Source organism: Pimephales promelas, chromosome 9 (assembly GCF_988280905.1).
Source record: "Pimephales promelas chromosome 9, fPimPro1.hap1.1, whole genome shotgun sequence".
In the NCBI taxonomy this organism is placed as follows: Eukaryota; Metazoa; Chordata; class Actinopteri; order Cypriniformes; family Leuciscidae; genus Pimephales; species Pimephales promelas.
Window position 1 is genome coordinate 763,183 of NC_142777.1, and position 19,421 is coordinate 782,603.

At 40.7% G+C, this 19,421-nt stretch overlaps 1 protein-coding gene across 1 annotated transcript in view; it reads left to right on the forward strand.

The window, feature by feature from the left end:
• Positions 1–19,107, forward strand: part of mgat4b (alpha-1,3-mannosyl-glycoprotein 4-beta-N-acetylglucosaminyltransferase B) — a 115,562-nt gene extending 96,455 nt beyond the window's left edge. The window contains exons 9-15 of the mRNA XM_039653736.2: positions 3,500–3,630; positions 5,974–6,081; positions 6,477–6,670; positions 8,383–8,461; positions 11,313–11,400; positions 15,170–15,282; positions 18,472–19,107. Of these exons, the coding sequence (XP_039509670.1) occupies positions 3,500–3,630; positions 5,974–6,081; positions 6,477–6,670; positions 8,383–8,461; positions 11,313–11,400; positions 15,170–15,282; positions 18,472–18,495 (737 nt within the window). The 3' untranslated portion in view covers positions 18,496–19,107. The remainder of the gene's footprint in view (positions 1–3,499; positions 3,631–5,973; positions 6,082–6,476; positions 6,671–8,382; positions 8,462–11,312; positions 11,401–15,169; positions 15,283–18,471) is intronic.
• Positions 19,108–19,421: the final 314 nt, after the last annotated feature.

Genomic DNA, 19,421 nt, shown 5'->3' on the forward strand with positions numbered 1-19,421 from the left:
GGGAGTTGTAAAATGAGCCTTTTTCCCAAAAAAGTGGAGTATCCCTTTAAAGGAAGTGTGAGAGAGTGTCAGTTTGCACTAGATCCACCAGAAACATGCTAGTGTTGGCCATACAAAAACATTTGTGTTTATAATACCGGGGTAAATTAACTTTTTAACCTTTTATACTTTGGTTGCACCGTTAGTGATGTCATATGGTGTCGCCAGCCAATGTTATTTCCGTGTGGACGCCGGTCACGCTGAAGCCGTTCCCCAACGCATTCAGAAAGGGAACCACAACTCGCTTGCTCTGACTATTTTAGGAAATTGAAATATGTGAAACATTTATTAAAAAGGCCATATAATGCCCTTGATGTTGTTTCAGGCTCTCCTAGAACAGGATTTCCAGCTTGAATGTTGATTATTCTCCTCATATTCTCCATTGTTGCGGCTCCTCTCTTCCCAGTCTGTCAGTAACGCTCTGTTCACTTCCTGTCTCTATGAAGCCCCTCCTCCTGAAAGCACACTGTTCTCTGATTGGTCGGTTGGCGTACTATGTTGTGATTGGTCAAGCGCTTCGAGTGTGTTTGGGAATTGTCCTGCCCCTTTCCATAACCGCCAGTTTATCACACTACTAACTAACTCAACCAGGCCCCGCCCCTTTATCCTGCGCATTAATTATTATAATGAGGAATATTGTGACGTGTTCGGAAACTCGAGACTACAGTGGAGGCGTTTCAGGAGTTCAGACACACTGACACTCATATAGAGGAGAACTGGGACAGCAACATCACACACTGAACACAGATGAAGATGGAAAGACAAAATACGACCCACTTATGAAAGTAAATAAGGTCTATTTTGATTTCATGTTAACTGAGAATGACCGTGATCATAGAAGAACTGACAGAATTGTTCAGTAAGTAAGAGTAGGTGACTCTCCCGCACATGTGATAACGTATGTGTGGATTTCAGGAAGAAAGACATGAACTGAGGGCTTTAAATGTGGAGTTGACTATTTCAAATGAGGCTATTTCCTTTTCAGAGGTGTGTGTGTGTGTGTGTGTGAAGGTGAAGCGGCACATGCTCTCGATTCAGAGATAATTCATCACACACACACAGCCTTGAACAGCTGCCAAAGTTTTCCACAAATGGAGAGCTGAAGTTATTATAACATCTAAAAGCAACAGCACTCGTAGTGCCGATTAATCTCTCTGCGTCCTGATTGGTCTGTGAGGAGTTCATTGCTCTTTGTTTTAGACATTTATTCATGTTTAAATATTTATTCTAATTAATTATTGATCTTAAATGATTGTGTCTGGATAGCATTCTTTCTGACTTTGTGTTCAGTGTTCATAAGTGTGTGTGTGTGTGTGAGACAGTGAGTGAGTGAGAGAGACAGTGAGTGAGCGAGCGAGTGTGTGTGTGTGTGTGTGTGTGTCAATAATTCAAAAATAATGGTCAATGTTAGCCTGTGGGCGGGTCATACACTGGTCTAAACTAGTCTTTACAACATCAAACTACAACAAGCCATACCCTCTACCTCCCGTCACCCCCCACACACACACACACACACACACACGTGTGCTCATTAATAATGAAGCAGCCATTAAAAACAGCTGTGTGCTTTAAATAGACAGATCTTTCAAATAAGCATTCAAGGTCGAAGGTCCATCCCTTTTCTTGTACATTTTTTGATTAGATGAGATATAATATTTGAATCTGTCATATGGTCATGTTATAATGAACATCACCTATGGGGCATGTTGTCACACTTCCATTCTTTCTGGGTAAATCACTGTGTTAATGAAAACATAACCACATAATTGTACTCGACATGTAAAATGAATGTGGGGTAAAACTTTCTCACAAACTGGGAAAGTCTCAAAGCATTAGACATTAGACCCGCTCTCTCCCGCTAGACTCAGACTCGTATTGTAATATGACTTTATTGGCGTCACGCCCATGAAACCGGATCTGTGTGACGGGTGTGTGAGCGGATGTCCGATCCGAGCTGATGTGTTTTAATCTGGAGACGCAGGATGTTTCTGTGGTTGATGTCGGACTGTAATCCATAATGCATAAAACGGATGTCTCTTCTATTATAGATTACCAAAAACCAGACCCAGACAGTTCAGCAGCCAATCAGATCCTCTGACTGCGACCCAGACAGTTCAGCAGCCAATCAGATCCTCTCACTGCGACCCAGACAGTTCAGCAGCCAATCAGATCCTCTGACTGCGACCCAGACAATTCAGCAGCCAATCAGATCCTCTGACTGCGACCCAGACAGTTCAGCAGCCAATCAGATCCTCTGACTGCGACCCAGACAGTTCAGCAGCCAATCAGATCCTCTGACTGCGACCCAGACAGTTCAGCAGCCAATCAGATCCTCTGACTGCGACCCAGACAGTTCAGCAGCCAATCAGATCCTCTGACTGCGACCCAGACAGTTTAACAGCCAATCAGATCCTCTGACTGGGACCCAGACAGTTCAGCAGCCAATCAGATCCTCTGACTGCGACCCAGACAGTTTAGCAGCCAATCAGATCCTCTGACTGCGACCCAGACAGTTCAGCAGCCAATCAGATCCTCTGACTGCGACCCAGACAGTTTAGCAGCCAATCAGATCCTCTGACTGCGACCCAGACAGTTCAGCAGCCAATCAGATCCTCTGACTGCGACCCAGACAGTTCAGCAGCCAATCAGATCCTCTGACTGCGACCCAGACAGTTTAGCAGCCAATCAGATCCTCTGACTGTGACCCAGACAGTTCAGCAGCCAATCAGATCCTCTCACTGTGATCCAGACAGTTCAGCAGCCAATCAGATCATCTGACTGCGACCCAGACAGTTCAGCAGCCAATCAGATCCTCTGACTGCGACCCAGACAGTTCAGCAGCCAATCAGATCCTCTGACTGTGATCCAGACAGTTCAGCAGCCAATCAGATCCTCTCACTGCGACCCAGACAGTTCAGCAGCCAATCAGATCCTCGGATTGTGACCCAGACAATTCAGCAGCCAATCAGATCATCTAACTGCGACCCAGACAGTTCAGCAGCCAATCAGATCCTCTGAAACCCAGAGAGTTTGGAAGAACTTAATTAGAGGCCAATAAAAACGCAGTTATGAAGAACATCCTTCCTGCTGAATCTGATCCCATTTCATTTGATGAACTGAATTAATCTCATATTTGCAGAAAAGTGTTATCTTTAAAGTTATTTGCTGCACCACCTTAGAAGAGGAGCCTAGAGTCGTTAATATGAAGACGTAATTACTCTCAGAGCGCCTTTCCTATGATTGCATTATTGTTTTCTTTTCCTTCATCTCTCCTCCCGGGAGTTCCTCGTTTAAATCCGTGTTGAAAGTGGAAATCTGTGAGCTTTGATTTGTCTCCTGACTGCAGTCCGGTTTGGCCACGAAAGCTTCCTCAGGGCTGAATGTGTGTGTGTGTGTGTGTGTGTGTGTGTGTGTGCTGGGGTTATCAGCGATGCTCATGAATCTGTCCTGCTTATTTCAGGGAAGATGTTCAAGTCATTAGACTTGCCGCTGATCGTGGAGTTTATGCTAATGTTCTACAAAGACAAGCCCATTGATTGGCTGTTGGACCACATCATGTGGGTGAAGGTGTGCAACCCAGAAAAAGACGCGGTAAGAATTCTACATCTCTGTTTCCTCACTATAATTCATTCAGTGTCATCATCATGTCTCTTATTAACATGTGGAAAGGTTGATTTTTATAATAATAGACTGGGTCATGTTAGTCTCTTTTCAGAAAACAACCACCCGTTTCACCTAATACACATCTGGTCACATTAAAAAGTGGAACAACTAGTTGTTAAAGTCGCAGTGCACCTTTTTAATTCAGTCTTTTCGTCTCCCTCGTGTCGTTCCTATCCCATCAGACTTTGAATCAACAAATGAAGAACTTTGTAATGAAATGTGTTTCTGAACGTCCAGGAAAGCAAAACCTTGAATCTTCAATCGCCTCATGAACAGCAGAAGCTGTGAATCGAGCGGCTTCGTCATTCTCCATATGAGACGAACAGATTTCTTTTAGACTTTTATTCACATATAAACTGGACCTAAAACTAACTTTCAAAACGATAATGAAACCTAAACCTACTAGCCTAACTAATATACATTTTAAACATTATTAAAGATAACTAAACAATCAAATTACAAGCAAAAGCACAAATAAATACAATATAACAAAGATACAGATTAAATAAACAGTGTTTTTCGCGTAGGTCTGATAGTATTTTTCAGGTGCAGAAATGTAATAAAGTAAGCAAATGTACAATAACACTAATTAATAACATCATTATTAATGAATCCTTATTAGAGTTATTCAGTCGAGAGCAGTGAGTGAGTGTCTCTTTCTCTTTGTCGTGTGATTCACATTATAAACGCTGACATCATCGGGAATATTAGGCTACTGTCACTTTAAGAGTCTGATCTAATACACTGATGCACACGTTTACTGTCGTTCCCTCAACACATAACCCACTATGTTTACTATGTGTTTGCTATCTTTAGACATGATTGTGTGTGAATTTGTCGCTGAAGCACAAGATGTGAATGAGCTCAGTGCTTCGGGTGTTTGCACACACACACACACACACACACACAGAGTGAGTGACGAAATGAGCTCTGTTTCACGTCTTCTTGTGCTTGAATATTTAAACTGGCTCGGCTTAAAGGAGTAGTTCACTTTTAAATAAAACTTATGCTGATAATTTACTCACCCCCATGTCATCCAAGTCATTTGGTTCATTCATCGAACGAAATGAACAAGTTGACTCGGAAAAAGATTTGTTCAGTTTGATGAACGAGTTCGAACAGGAGAGTCACGAACGCGCATCACAGAACAGAGCAAGGCGAGCATTTGAGCTTATAAAACTTAAACGTTGTTATTTATTTATTAAATGAGCGATCGTTTCGCTTGATAAGACCCTTATTCATCGTCTGGAATCGTTTAAAGCCCTTTGAACAGTTTGCGCTGAAACTGTCTTTTGGACCTTGAACCGTTTGGACCCCATTGAAGTCCATTATATGGAGAAAATCCTGGAATGTTTTCATCAAAAACCTTCATTTCTTTTCGACTGAAGAAAGAAAGACATGGACATCTTGGATGACACGGGGGTGAGTAAATTATCAGCAAAAGTTTTTTTTAAAGTGAACTACTCCTTTAAACATTCGTGGTGATGCAGGAAGTCGTTCAGGTTCAGGTTTACTGATTATAGCCCATTTCATACACAGGTAACCCAATGTGCTTTACATAATCATAACAGTTAAGAAATAATTTATATAGTGTACATCAATCAATATTTATATACATCAATCAATCAAAAAAAAAAAAACCATCATTACATAAAATAAAACCATGTGACATAGGGGAAAAAAGGGTCAGTAGAAGGCATCGTGGAAGAGTTTTGTTTTTAATCTGGATTTAAAAATAGAGATAGTGGTTCATGTTTGTTCTCCTTCATGCATTGTTATGATTCATAGAAATATTACGGGCCGACTGGAGAGTGACGCTGCACACATACATAGAGCACATTAAAACTGGTCAGTCGAGGTCGTTTAACACGGGAAATCTCATGTCTTGATGAACTTTTCGAAGCTTGATAGAGTGGACTTGTACTGGAGAGACAGAAATCACTCTGCCGTCATTAAAACTGGAAGAAGAACAGGATTCTTGTGGCTCTGGAACAACACGAGGGGGAGAAAATGATGTGAAAATATGAAAATTGCTGACTTTAATGCAGTGAGATAACTCGTCTTAGGAGTGTGTGTGTGTGTGTGTGTGTGTGAACGTAACTCGGTTTAAAGTCGACCGATCAGATGTTAATGCATCTCTGCTTTGTAATATTTCTTTTCAAATGCAGTGTGTGTGCGGCCAAAATGAGCTCTGGATAATTCTAGCCTGTGGCTTTTGTTGAAAGTGTGTGTGGTCGTGATTGGACGTAAATGATGTCATCTGTCCCGCAGAAACATTGTGACCGGCAGAAAGCAAACCTGCGCATCCGCTTCAAGCCGTCCCTCTTCCAGCACGTCGGCACACACTCGTCACTCGCTGGCAAGATCCAGAAACTCAAGGTGATCTGTCTTATTCACTTATGTTTCATGTGTGTGTGTGTGTGTAATAATTGTCCTCAGTTGTAATCCTCCAGAAAGCGTTCTGCTTCAGGTCTATGTTCGTTTCTCTCCAGAGAGTGTCCGAGTTACAAACCAGAGAGCCAAAATATCTGATTATGATCATTAAAAATGCTTATATTTTTATTCTGTTTATTCCCTCTGAATGAATCATGAATCGCCATGGCGACGAGTGTTGGTGTTCCCTGTCGTGTTGATTCGTCTCCTCGGCTGTCGATGTGTGTGACCTTAATCACTGCCGTTATTCTCATTTACTAACTAGACAACTTCTTTGATTTCTGCGTTTCATAGCACATGTGGGCAGTGTTTATGAGGCTGTTGTGTGTGTGTGTGTTCAGGATAAGGACTTCGGGAAGCAGACGCTTCATAAGGGTCACGCTAACCCGCTGGCCGAGGTCACCACCAGCCTGAAGACGTACCAGCACTTCACCCTGGAGAAGGCCTATCTGGGGGAGGACTTCTTCTGGGCCTTCACACCGGTGGCCGGAGACTTCATACGCATACGCTTCTTCACACCCGTGCGTGTAGAGAGGTGAGCACACACACACACACACACACATCAACGCCAACATGCTCCGACAGACACTCTTACCCAAAAACATCAATGATCATGCAGTTTAATTAGAGAAATCTTGCCCAATATCGGCGTCTCCCTATTGGAAGATCTGTCAGCCTGGACATGTAGAGCGTTTCTTCGTGTGTGTGTGTGTGTGTGTGTGTGTGTAGTTTCCAGCTGGTCTACACAACATGCTCTTGGGAAGTGGAACACACAACCTAACTAACAACATTCAACATGCCGTTTAGTGTGATAGTGTAACGTTAAAGGGTTAGTTCACCCAAAAATGAAAATTCTGTCAGTAATTCCATTGGCTTGATCAATAGTACACGAAGACGATGGGCTCCCTAGCGTGATCCCCATTCAGGTGGGTTGCATACACAACCAGGACGTTTCTTGAGCAGCAAACCACATCAGTATATTATTCCCTCGGGAAGATTGCATGTTTTCTTGGATGGATGTTGGACTCATGAACAATAATCACATTGTTTGCATCCACCAAAACTGATTTGCCGAAATCAAAACGCAGAAAGTGAAAGGGATTTGCCGTTAGTGCAAGTCCAGATCGAACCGGACGCAAATCAAACAATGATTGGTCCCAAAAGAATGATGTAGAGTTTGTTATTGGCCTGATGCGCAAGAGTGTGGGCTGTGATTGGATGATGACCGGTGTTTTGATCCTTCTCAAGTGTCGTGTTGCTGTTGTATCGCTCAGTAGTCAGATCAGCATAGCAGTCAATAAACAGGACAAGGCAAATGAATTAGGCCCAATATACGGGACGTCCCGGCTAATACGGGACCGTTGGCAACCCTAGACCATCAGTCATCGTGAGCCACAGTCATCCATACATGTTTAACCCTAATGGAAAGTCCATGCATATTTCAGGCTTAATTGAGAGCTAATAGTGTTCGGCTGAATGAGAGCATTTGCCCATCGCTCACTGACGACTTCAGACTGCAGTAATCCCAGTTTAACCACCAGGGGCTTCCACATGTGTGATTATACAGTCCCAGTTTAACCAGTGCAGGGGCTTCCATGTGTGATTATAAGACTCAACGCTGTTTTTAGACACTTAAATATGTTTGAATGTCACTGTAGTGTCATCTGTGCTACTGGAGCTTTTCTCAAAACTCATTTTTAAACATTTGATCAGCTCGTAGATTCTTTCTGATCACGTGTTTGCGTGACTTGACTGACAGTAAGAGACTTTATATTATGCATTATATTGAAGAATTAACATTTTATATTGTGACAGTCTTTCCATTTCAAATAAATGCTGTTCTTTTTAACTTTCAATTCAGCAAAGAAAAAAACGTTATTATTGATGATAATCATAAATGTTTGTTGATCATCAGATCCTCATGTTTGAGTGATCTCTGAAGGATCATGTGACACTGAAGACTGGAGTAATGATGATGAAGATCACGGGAATAAATTACATTTTACTACAGTATATATTCACATAGAAAACAGATGATTTACACTGGAATAATATTTTACTGTTTTTACTGTATTTTTTTTTTACTCACCGACCATCTAGATATGTTTGGGGCCTCTGTGTACTCTATAAATAAATGCCTGATAAGATGATATATAAGGAAGCATCTGCGCATTGCTCTCCTTATGGAGTTAATATGATTGATGGTTTGGATGATATTTATGTGTGTGTGTGTGTGTGTGTGTGCAGGTATTTCTTCCGCAGTGGAAACATCGAGCACCCCGGAGACAAGCTCTTCAACACTACAGTGGAGGTTCTTCCTTTCGACGTGAGTCCCTGTCATTGTGTGTTTGTGTGTGTGTGTGTGTGTGTGTGTGTGTGTTTGCTCTGCTCACTGCAGCCTCTATAAACACACCAGATCAGTGCTGAAAGACTGTCTCAACTACTCAAAGCTTCAGTCAGTGTTCAACATATGACGCAGAGGCTAAGCTCCTGTTCGAGTGTCAAGACCTGAATTTATCAAAGTCTGCCATAACTGTGCAAGCATTGCTCATACTTCGAGTTAAGGACTTGTTTATACCCCTAACCTAAAGCGTTAAACGTGCCATGGCTCACTATTTGCACCACAGACACGCCTGATACCTCAAATCATGCTTTGGACGACATCCTCACAGCCACGAGAGCAAAAGATCAGGACTAATGAACACATGACATGTAATACAGAAAAGTATCGTGTACTTTCTTCACTGTTTGTCTGATGACAGATGTGAACGAGATAGCGATGAACACAACGGATATATTCACCAGAGAGACGGTAAATGGATATTCTTAGTCTTAAAGTCCCCCTGTAGTCAATCATTTTATCCCTTAAAACTACATATTTAAAAAAATGTCTTCATGTCTTAAAATATCTTGAATGTACGTAACTCGACACCCTTGCCTCATTTAGTATGCGTGGTTCTATGAATATGCAAATGAGCCCCGCCTCCACTCACTCACTCACTCACTGATCACACGTTGATCTGATTGGTTACAAGGTGGATTTCAAAGCGTGTTTTTGAGACTGTCACTGCAGTTTTAGCAATGCTGTCCACTTATCAACTTACACATGTGTGTGTTAGAGCGGATTAAACACACCACAAAAAACATTAAACGCTGGATTTTCACCACAGGGGGACTTTAATTTCTCCTAACTCCAGTGTTTTTCTGTTATAGAGTTAATAGAGTCTCATGAACGCAGTCGAGCACAGATCATCAACGGCAGGATTTTCATTAAATCTCTGTCTGAGAGATTCGTTTTTTTTTACCAAACCTGATCATAAACCGTGTCGCATCGGATCATTCTGGGATACTTTTGCATTTTTTAAAGCTTGGTGTTGGTTGCTATTCACTGCCATTATATCTGTTACTCCCCTCGAGTTTTAATAAAGGCTCAAGTCATTCCTGGATTTTCACGGGCATATTTATTCCATGACGGACATGTCTTTACATGTTCACTTGTTGCATTTCCAAATTGCCGTCAGAACTGGTATATAAATAAAACACAGAAAACGTAAATTAACCTTAAATTCTTGACATATTTGCAGACAATACTAAACAGAAATCACAAACTAAAAAATAAAGTATACATTTATGCAAATAAATGTTACAAACACAGTCACATAACACAAATACACGACAAAGAAAGAGAAAATATATATACCTCATTGGCCACATGAACTCGAGAGGGTAAACTTAGAAGGGAATTCGTCTTCAATCCTCAACAACAAAACTTATGAATAATCTTTACAATCTTCCATGGCCTTTTAGAAAACCGCAACACATTTCTCTCATCTAGATCTTAGCGAGTCTACCCATAAAGCGTCCCCATAGCAACAAATTATGATTTCCGCACGGAACAAAAAATAAGTTCCACCCTTTTCCTCACAGTTTTTAACAAAAGAAATAATCATGAAATTATTATTTATTGACCATGAAACATTTCAATCATATGATTTTTAACCTCATATATATATATATATTTTAATTGTGAACCATATTTAACAGAAATGCATAAGTTGCCTTTGATTGCAGCTACAATATCTCTGGACATATTTAAACAGTTCTACTGTAGTGGTCTAAAGAAAGAAAGAAGGGGCGTACGGCATTAGAACAACACAGGGTGAGTTAATGATGCCTTCGTTTTAATTTTAGGGTGAACTATCCCTGTAAATGTGACAAAAAATATATGAACATGAGTAGCAAGAGACCAAAGTGTCATTAAAGAAGCGGCGAATCATGAGAAAGCATCACTGCTCTACCCAGTCAAACTGGAGCAGATAGAGATATACTTGTGTTTTATGAGCTAATGCAACTGTACTGACACACAGCAATAAAACGTGACCTGCTGTGTGTGCGGTCGGCGCAGAGGAGATATTTTCTCCCGAGGGAGCGCAGACGAGGGGCGGCACTGTGATTTAAGATTACAGCCGGAAACGGACCTTCACCGCAAGATTAATCACGGGATTTTCTGAGAGAGAGAGAGAGAGAGCCTCCCTTTAATATCTCTCGTCCTTCTCCTCCCTGTCGGGCTGGTATATCTCTCTTTTCTCCTCATTTCCCTCTTTGTAAAGCTCCCTGAAGGGATGTTTATGGAGTTCAGCCGGATATAGGAAATTAGCAGAGAATGCCCTGGAGAAAGGAGTGTCTGTGGGCTGTTTTATGCTGTTAATGCAGTTTGGGAGATTAGAGCGTCGCTCTTCTTCGTATTTCGGGTCAAATCACAGCGTTTCGGTCCAGGGACCCAGACACAATATGTGTAAACCCATTATTTTTGCATCTGAAGTCTATATATATATATATATTCTGAAAGTGATTCTGTGTCTCTTTGGGATGATGGCACCATACGATGAAGTTCACTTGCAGGACACATGAGTTTGAAGTAGTGCACATTAAAGTAGTGATGAGAAATCAAATTCTCCTTGAGCTTCTGACATGTAAGAGGTCATCATCATATTATAAGAATATCCTGTAAGTTTCAGAACTGAAAACGCTTTTATTGACACCAGACTCAGGAAACGACTCGTTTCTGAGTCTTTTTTGAGCAGGGGAGTGAGCAAGCAAGCCTTTGTGAGTGAGTGAGCGTGTATATGTGAGAGTGTGTGTGTGTGTGCTGAAACACTTCTGTCCCTCTTGATCAGAATATTCAGTCGGAGAAAGAAGCACTGAAGGAGGGGAGAGAGAAGACGCCGAAGTACCAGCGCACAGAAGACGGCTTCATCCGAATAGGTGAGCGCACACCTGTCAAGTGCACACTAATTTATTAGTGAAGTGCACACGCAGTATTCACTTTAGACCCCTTTTGCGTCGACGTCACAGTTACGTCACGGCGCGAGCTGGAGGCAAAACAAAGTGAAAACTGGAGGCGGCCAATACAAAAACCAGCACAGATTCGTCTACATAATAAGGAGCTTAAATTACTTGTATTATTATTAAATGTCATCTTATTGTGTTGTTTGGTGCAGGTATCAATGAAAAATGAATATGCTGTATCTGAATTTTTTTATCTCTAGAAAATATTCACATGATTAAAATCGCACCGTATTGACACTCTTGACATTACAGAACTGCGGATCGTACACACAAGTCTTGTACAGGACCATATAGGCATCTAAAGATTTATATGCCCTCAGTTTCTCTTTACGGTCGGTTTCTCTATAAGGCAGGTGTAGAAGTCAGGCCACTCACCCGAGGTAACGTACGCTAATCCTGTCAGATCATCCATGCATTGAGTGAGCATGTAGGCGGCTACGGGTCGGCCAATCTGGTTCTGTCCGTTAAAAATAACTTTTGGAAATAACAATCGCGGTCCTGGACACTGAGTGACCTTACACATTAAGATAAAATCGGATTTTCTCCAGTCATTGTTAAAAAAACAAGCTAACAATCCTTGCTAACTCGCGTTAGTGAAGCGGCCAGAGGGATCGTTCTGCCTCCACCTAAGCTCCGCCCACATAAAAACGTCACCATGTTTACCAACTGTAAAAGGGTCTATTCAGCTCATAAACACTCATGCTCGTATGGAGCGTGTGAAAAGCATTGATGTGTACCTGAGATATATATGAATCCATATTAAATCTTGAATTTGTGTGAGTGAATCCTGAATGCTCTCGGTCTCTCTCTGCTTCGCTGATCTCGCACTCCAAATCCATGGAGGAAATCCTAGCAAATCTTGGTTGTGAAAAGCCTGAAGTGTTTTTGATCTGTTTGTCTGTCTCCCTCTCATGATGATGGTTATGTGTGTGTGTGTGTGATTACTGCGCCTCAGGGTTTATCAGAGCGCCAGTTTCCCCTTCAGTCATTAGTGTGCTGAATATAATCCAAGCAGACAGGAACCAGCACACATACATGCCAATCATTCAAAATATTTATCATCCAAGCTCAAATGACATTGTATCCAGCTCTGCTGTGTTTTCTGAAATATTTCACAGGAAATCATCTATGGGACGGGACGCTCTCAATGGTGTGTTTTTCCACTGAATCAGTTAAAGGTGGAGTTCACTTCCGAATGAACATTTACTCGCCCCCACTTATTACGTAACTCTATGGCTACGTTCACACTGCAGGGCGTAATGCTCAATTCCGATTTTTTGAAAAAATGTGATTTTTTTGCAAGGCCGTTCACATTTCCAATTAAATGCGACCTTTTGTGATCTCCTGTGTGAACGTGAACTGACCCAGAAGTGACCCGCATGCGCAGAAGAGTAATCAGCGGTCAACAACGTCACTTGTTTGCGAAATAGATATTTTTTCCATATGTTGCGAGCTTTTGTTTTATTATTATTATTGCCACAGCCCATATACAAACACAGACAACAATTATTTTATCGACGGGCAAAGTTTGCACATAAATGTACGATTTTTCCGATCCTCACCGACCTCGTCATAAAACCCGTTTAATTGAAAGTGCGCGTCCTCAGCGCTCCTTGCTTTGTCGCCGGTGTGACACTGGTGGCTGGTGTTGCCAGATTGGGTGTTTTTTCGCTTCATTTTAAGGCATGTTTACATGTGTTTTCGCCTGGAAGGCTCTATAGAAATCTGGCACCCTACTGTACAAAGTTAAACTGACAGAGAGCGCACGTTCACAGACACCAGAATGAACGTGTTCGCAGTAATGTTCATCAGGCAGTAATACAGTATATGAACGCGTTCATGCATTATCGTTCATTGAACGCGTTCAGGCACAACACTGGGAAAGAGACACGTCTGCAGCGGTTGAAACGCGTTGGAGTTAGCGTGTATTGGCTATAGCTACAGGTGCGTGCAATGACGTGCGGGTCTGATATATGTGACCTGGCCGTTCAGATTGAAGTCGCATTTCAAAAGATCGGATACATATCGGATTTGGACCACATACCCAAGTGGCCCGGGTCGCATTTGAAAAGATCGGATCTGTGTCGTTCAGACTGTCATGAAAAGATCAGATACAGGTCACATAGAGGCAAAAAAATCAGAATTAGGTCGTTTCAGCCTGCAGTGTGAACGTAGCCTATGTTGTCTTGCACATGATGGGCAGGTCGCCGTTGTAAAGGAGAATTTGTTCTCAAGCGGCCTACCTGGTCAAATAAAGGTTAAATAATAAAATAAAATAAAATGTGTGTCGCATCACAGCGAGTGCAGACCAGCATTAGTGGTTATAATGTATATAAATGTGTATTTTGTTGTAAATGTCGCTGGTTTGTCTCGATCAGACTCTTATTCCTCGGCTGGATCGTGTCGAGACTTCCATCTGACCTTCGACCCGTTGGACCCCATTGAAGACACTATATTGAGAAACATCCTGGAACGTTTTCCTCAAAAACTTTAATTTATTTTCTAAGAACAAAGAAACATATGGGCGAGTAAATTATCAGTACTTCCAGAAAAGAGTTTTTTTGTGATTGTTGCGGGCGAAAATCCTTGATTACGCGGCTCGTTTTCTTTAAAAATGCGATGGAATATGCGGGATATTTATGCAAATTTATGCGATGAAATTGTGGGAATTTGCAAAATTGCGGGAACTTGCAAAAACTGCGGTTTGATGAAAAAGAGAAAAAAAGTGATTCCCCCCCAACACCCTGTTCTCACTAGGCTAATATAAGAGTCATTTCTTATTACTTGATTGATAAGCAAGCATTCTACATCATAGAAAGTGCTGGGAATATTTAATTTCTCTTCTAGTTTTATTTTTATTGAATTTTCAAAATCACAGAGTTTGATATCAAGTACTTTACATTTCTTTTACACATTTTCTGATAAGTATAACATCTTATCAAACATGAGACAACAATAATTTGGGGGGAAAAACACAAAAAAAATATATTAAATTCCTTTAGCAGAGATACAGATCTTTGGGCTTTTTGATTTTTTTAAAAATTTTACAGACACAAAATACATTTTAAAGGCTGTTTTGAAATGAGCAAAGTTGGGTTTTGAGTCACTCCACTTAGTTTGATAAATATGAAATTTTCCTAATAATAGAAACAAATCGATAACATACATTTTTCTTGTAGGAAAGTCAAAATCATTTGTATGAAGTAAGACAGATTGCAATTCACTTTAAAACCTAGAAATTGAGACATCTCATTCTAAAAGATTGAAGAATAGGGACATTATTTGCGTAATTGCGTCACTTCATAACGTTCCCATGGAAACGGGGAAATGGCTGCTCTCGTGTGAAGCAAACGCAACATTTTTCAACTTTCTGCTAAGATACGTGTGACTTTTTTGCAATGAAAATGCGAGGATTATGAAATCATGCAAACCCCGCCTATTTTGAACCGAAATCGGGAATTTATGCGGCGTATTTGAAAAAATGCGGCCCCCGCATAAATATGCGGACTTTGGCTGATTTTGCATTGAAGTCAGCGATCGCATAATCGCGTTTTTCTGGAGGGACTGAATTATCAGGAAATTATAATTCTGAAGTGAACTACTCCTTTAAAGTATGAAGGTTTGTCCTGTCCTCACATGATCTCAGAAGAGTTGAACGTGTTGATGTGTGTGTGTGTGTCCTCAGGGAGGTTTGAGAACGGGATGGCGGAGGGCGAGGTGGACTCTTCCTTCGGGCCGCTGGAGGCTCTGAGACTCTCAGTGTTGACCGACTCTCCGGTGTGGGTCATTCTCAGCGAGGTACAGACTCTCACAGCTCATTCTCCTCATCTAGATCAGTGTTTCTCAACACTAATCAAACACACCTGATCCAACTCATCAGCTCTGTCACATATGTGATGGTGCAGTGTTGGGGGTCCTTGAGGAGCAGGATTGAGAAACACTGATCGAAAGAAATATTTATATAATCAAATACTTGAAGTCAGGAAGTGGATACTTGTTATACATTAAAATGTGGATATGTCTTTAAAGCACTAAAGCGCAAGACTCTTCGCTGTTCTCTGAGCTTCAGGTGTGTGTGTCAGTGTACTGGACCCTTAAACGGGAACTTAGCAACTATTTCAACTTAATAAAACTGTTTAGCAATCATTTGAATGGTTTAATAACCTGTTCTGGTGAGAATAGCGACTTCCCAGGCGGAAAACCAACCTTGCAACATCGCGACTAACGTCCCGGTAAGTTAGAAATAGGAAGTCTCATTAGAAGCGAGAACGATGGCAATTTGCTTTATGGCAATTCGACATAATTCTATGATACTGTGTGTGATGTATTACGTACTCGGTAGACACAGCTCCACACGATAGAGTCGGCCGGCTCTGATAATAACACATGCTCATGAGCAGCGGGGGAGCCGCAAGTGAGTTTTATTACGACAGTGTTGTGAAATATACGCCCACAGCTGTAGGGGGCGCTGATGAGAACATATGCCACAATAAAAGTGGAAATCAGCCAAAAAATGGCTAGAGTTGCCAAGTTCACCACTTGTAGGGTTTACAAAGAATGGAGTGAAAAGGGAAAAGCATCCAGTATGGGTCAGTCCTGTGGGCCAAAATGCCTTGTTGATGCGAGAGGTCAGAGGAGAATGGGCCGACTGATTCAAGCTGATAGAAGGGCAACTTTGACTGAAATAACCACTCGTTACAACCGAGGTATGCAGCAAAGACACAACACACACAACCTTGAACAGCAGAAGACCCCACCGGGTACCACTCATCTCCACTACACATAGGAAAAAGAGGCGGCAATTTGCAAAACTGGACAGTTGAAGACTGAAAAAATGTTGCCTGGTCTGATGAGTCTCGATTTCTGTTGTTCATTCAGATGATTTGGCGTAAACAGAATGAGAACATGATCATCATGCCTTGTTCCCACTGTTGGGCTGGTGGTGGTGGTGTAGAGGTGTGGGTGATGTTTTCTTGGCTCACTTTAGGCCCCTTAGTGCCAATTGGGCATCGTTTAAACGCCACGGCCTACCTGAGCATCGTTTCTGACCATGTCCATCCCTTTATGGCCACCATGTCCCCATCCTCTGATGGCTACTTCCAGCAGGATAATGACCATGAATCATTTCAAACTGGTTTCTTGAACATGTCAATGAGTTGACTGTACCAATATGGCCGCCACAGTCACCAGATCTCAACCCAATAGAGCATCTTTGGGATGTGGAGGAACGGGAGCTTCATCCCACAAATCTCCATCAACTGCAAGATGCTATCCTATCAATATGGGCCAACATTTCTAAAGACCTTGTTGAATCAATGCCACTTGGATTAAGGCAGTTCTGGAGGAGAAAGCGGGTCAAACACAGTATTAGTGTGTGTTCCTAATAATCCTTTAGGTGAGTGTATATATTCACAGACGTGCTCAAAGGTTTACACACACCTCACAGAATCTGTGAAAAGCGACAAATTTGGACAAAATAGGAAAGATAACACCAAATGCATGTTAAGTTTTATTTAGAACTATCCTTAATAAGATATTTTACATAAATGTTTACATATAGTCCTCCATATAGGGAGGGGGTTTGAACATTGTAACGTATATCGGGTAAAAATGTCAATGTTAGCTTTAATTTTATGGCACTGTACAATATGTCAAAAGGTCATCAAAAATAGAACCATATACAACATAATAGATTACAAACACAGACAAGACAAGAAATTACGCCAATCAGCTAAAAACAGAAATTAGATATACTGTATTTAGAGTTTTACACATAGTAAATCAGTAAACAAAATATTATATAATTGTAAGATAATATACAGTATAAGGCACTGGATATTAATTTCTCTTATAATTTAACTGTAATGTATATTTCTGAAAGAGTCTCTTCTGCTCATCAAAGCTGCATTTATCTAATCAACATACAGAAAAACAGTAAAATATTATTCCAGTGTAAATCATCTGTTTGTGAATATATAGTAAAGTGTAATTTATTCCTGTGATTTTCAGCATCATTACTCCAGTCTTCAGTGTCACATGATCCTTCACAAATCACTCGAATATGAGGATCTGATGCTCAAGAAACATTTATGATTATTATCAAATAATAATCTAGAATTGTTGTATAAAATTGTTGGGAACCCTGATACACTTTATACAGTTTTCGTTGACAATGAGAGAGTTGCGTGGAAAACAGCATTTATTTAAAAATCTAATCTTATGTGACATCATTGTCTTTATTGTCACTCATTTTGGTCAATTTAGTGCATCCCTGAATAAATACATTTTTAATTTTATATTAATTTGTTACAATGTATGTGTAATTCTATTTATATATATTGGTAGCACTTATATATTTTTATATATTACACTACAATATTTTTTCATTACTTAATATTAGTTAACTACTTTTTTTAACATGAACTAAGAATGAACAGCACTTTCCTCCGCATTTATTCATCTAAACATTAATTTTAGCATTTGCTAAGATATTAAAATCAAAGGTTGTATAGTTAACATTAATGCACTGTGAACTAACATGAACACATGATGAACAGCTTTATTTTTATTAACTAATATTAACAAAGGTTAGTAAATACAGTAACACATGAATTGATCATTGTTGCTTCATGTTAGTTCATACATTAACTAATGTTAACTAATGAACCTTATTGTAAAGTGTTACCAATATATTTTATAATTTGTATTTTACAAATTTTTATTTTTGTATTTTTATTTGTATTTTTGTATTTTACATTATATATGCAATTTTTCCTTTAGTGTTACTCATACAGCCAAATATTCCTTGTGTTGTGTGCACACAGACCCTGAGTGTCTCTCTCTCTCTCTCTCTCTCTCTCTCTCTCTCTCTCTCTCTCTCTCTCTCTCTCTCTCTCTCTCTCTCTCTCTCTCTCTCTCTCTCTCTCTCTCTCTCTCTCTCTCTCTCTCTCTCTCTCTCTCTCTCTCTCTCTCTCTCTCTCTGTCCAGATGTTCATCAAGAAAGCGGAGTGACTGATGTTCATCAACACCTGTGTGTGTGTGTTGAGCTCTCTCTGGTGCAGGACCTCGCTCCACACACAATGGTCCTGTAGCGCCACCCGCTGGACACAGCAGAGGACCACACACACACAAACACACACACACACACACACATACAGACTGATGATGACAACGTTGTCTTTTCTAAGCTGTATTTATATGTACATAAACTCACGGTTGAGTTCTGTAATTACACTGGTCTGTCGTCACGGGCTCTGGACGCTCTCGCCCGTTACACACACACACACACACACACACACACTTGGACTTCAACTAATGCTGCTTCTGGGATGGAGGACTCTTCTTAATTTCCTACTCGAGATTTGATTTTCAAACTTCAGTTTGTGTTGTACATTAGTTGGCACATGCTTCTGCTTAGGCTCCTCCAAATGGTGTGTATTTATTGTATTTATGAGGATACATGAAGAGTACACACACACGCACTAGAGATGTGTTAGTTCTGCACAGGTGTGTGTTTCCACAGTGAGGAAAGAGGAGTGTGTACTGTAACTAGATCTGCTGCTGAACTCTTCTTCTTATAATTAAAATCTAATCAAGAGGGAAACCATCCCAACTTTTCATTTATACAGATCCTTTATTATTATTATTATCAGCATTTTTGGTTGCACTTTATCTTTAAGTGAAATACATTGCACTTGTTTAAGTATTGAGTGATATTAATTAACTATGTACTTTAGGGTTAGTTACTTGTAATTATGCATAATTGACTGTTATTTACTACATCATTCCTTGTCAAACCAACCAGATTCATATGCTGCACACCTCTCGTACATCTTCGTACGAGTGGGTCTTGGCCATTAGAATTGGCTTTATGCACAGCTGCACTACTTCCTGAACTTCAGCCAGCTCCTTTTTTCCTGTCTGCCATTATTGGACAA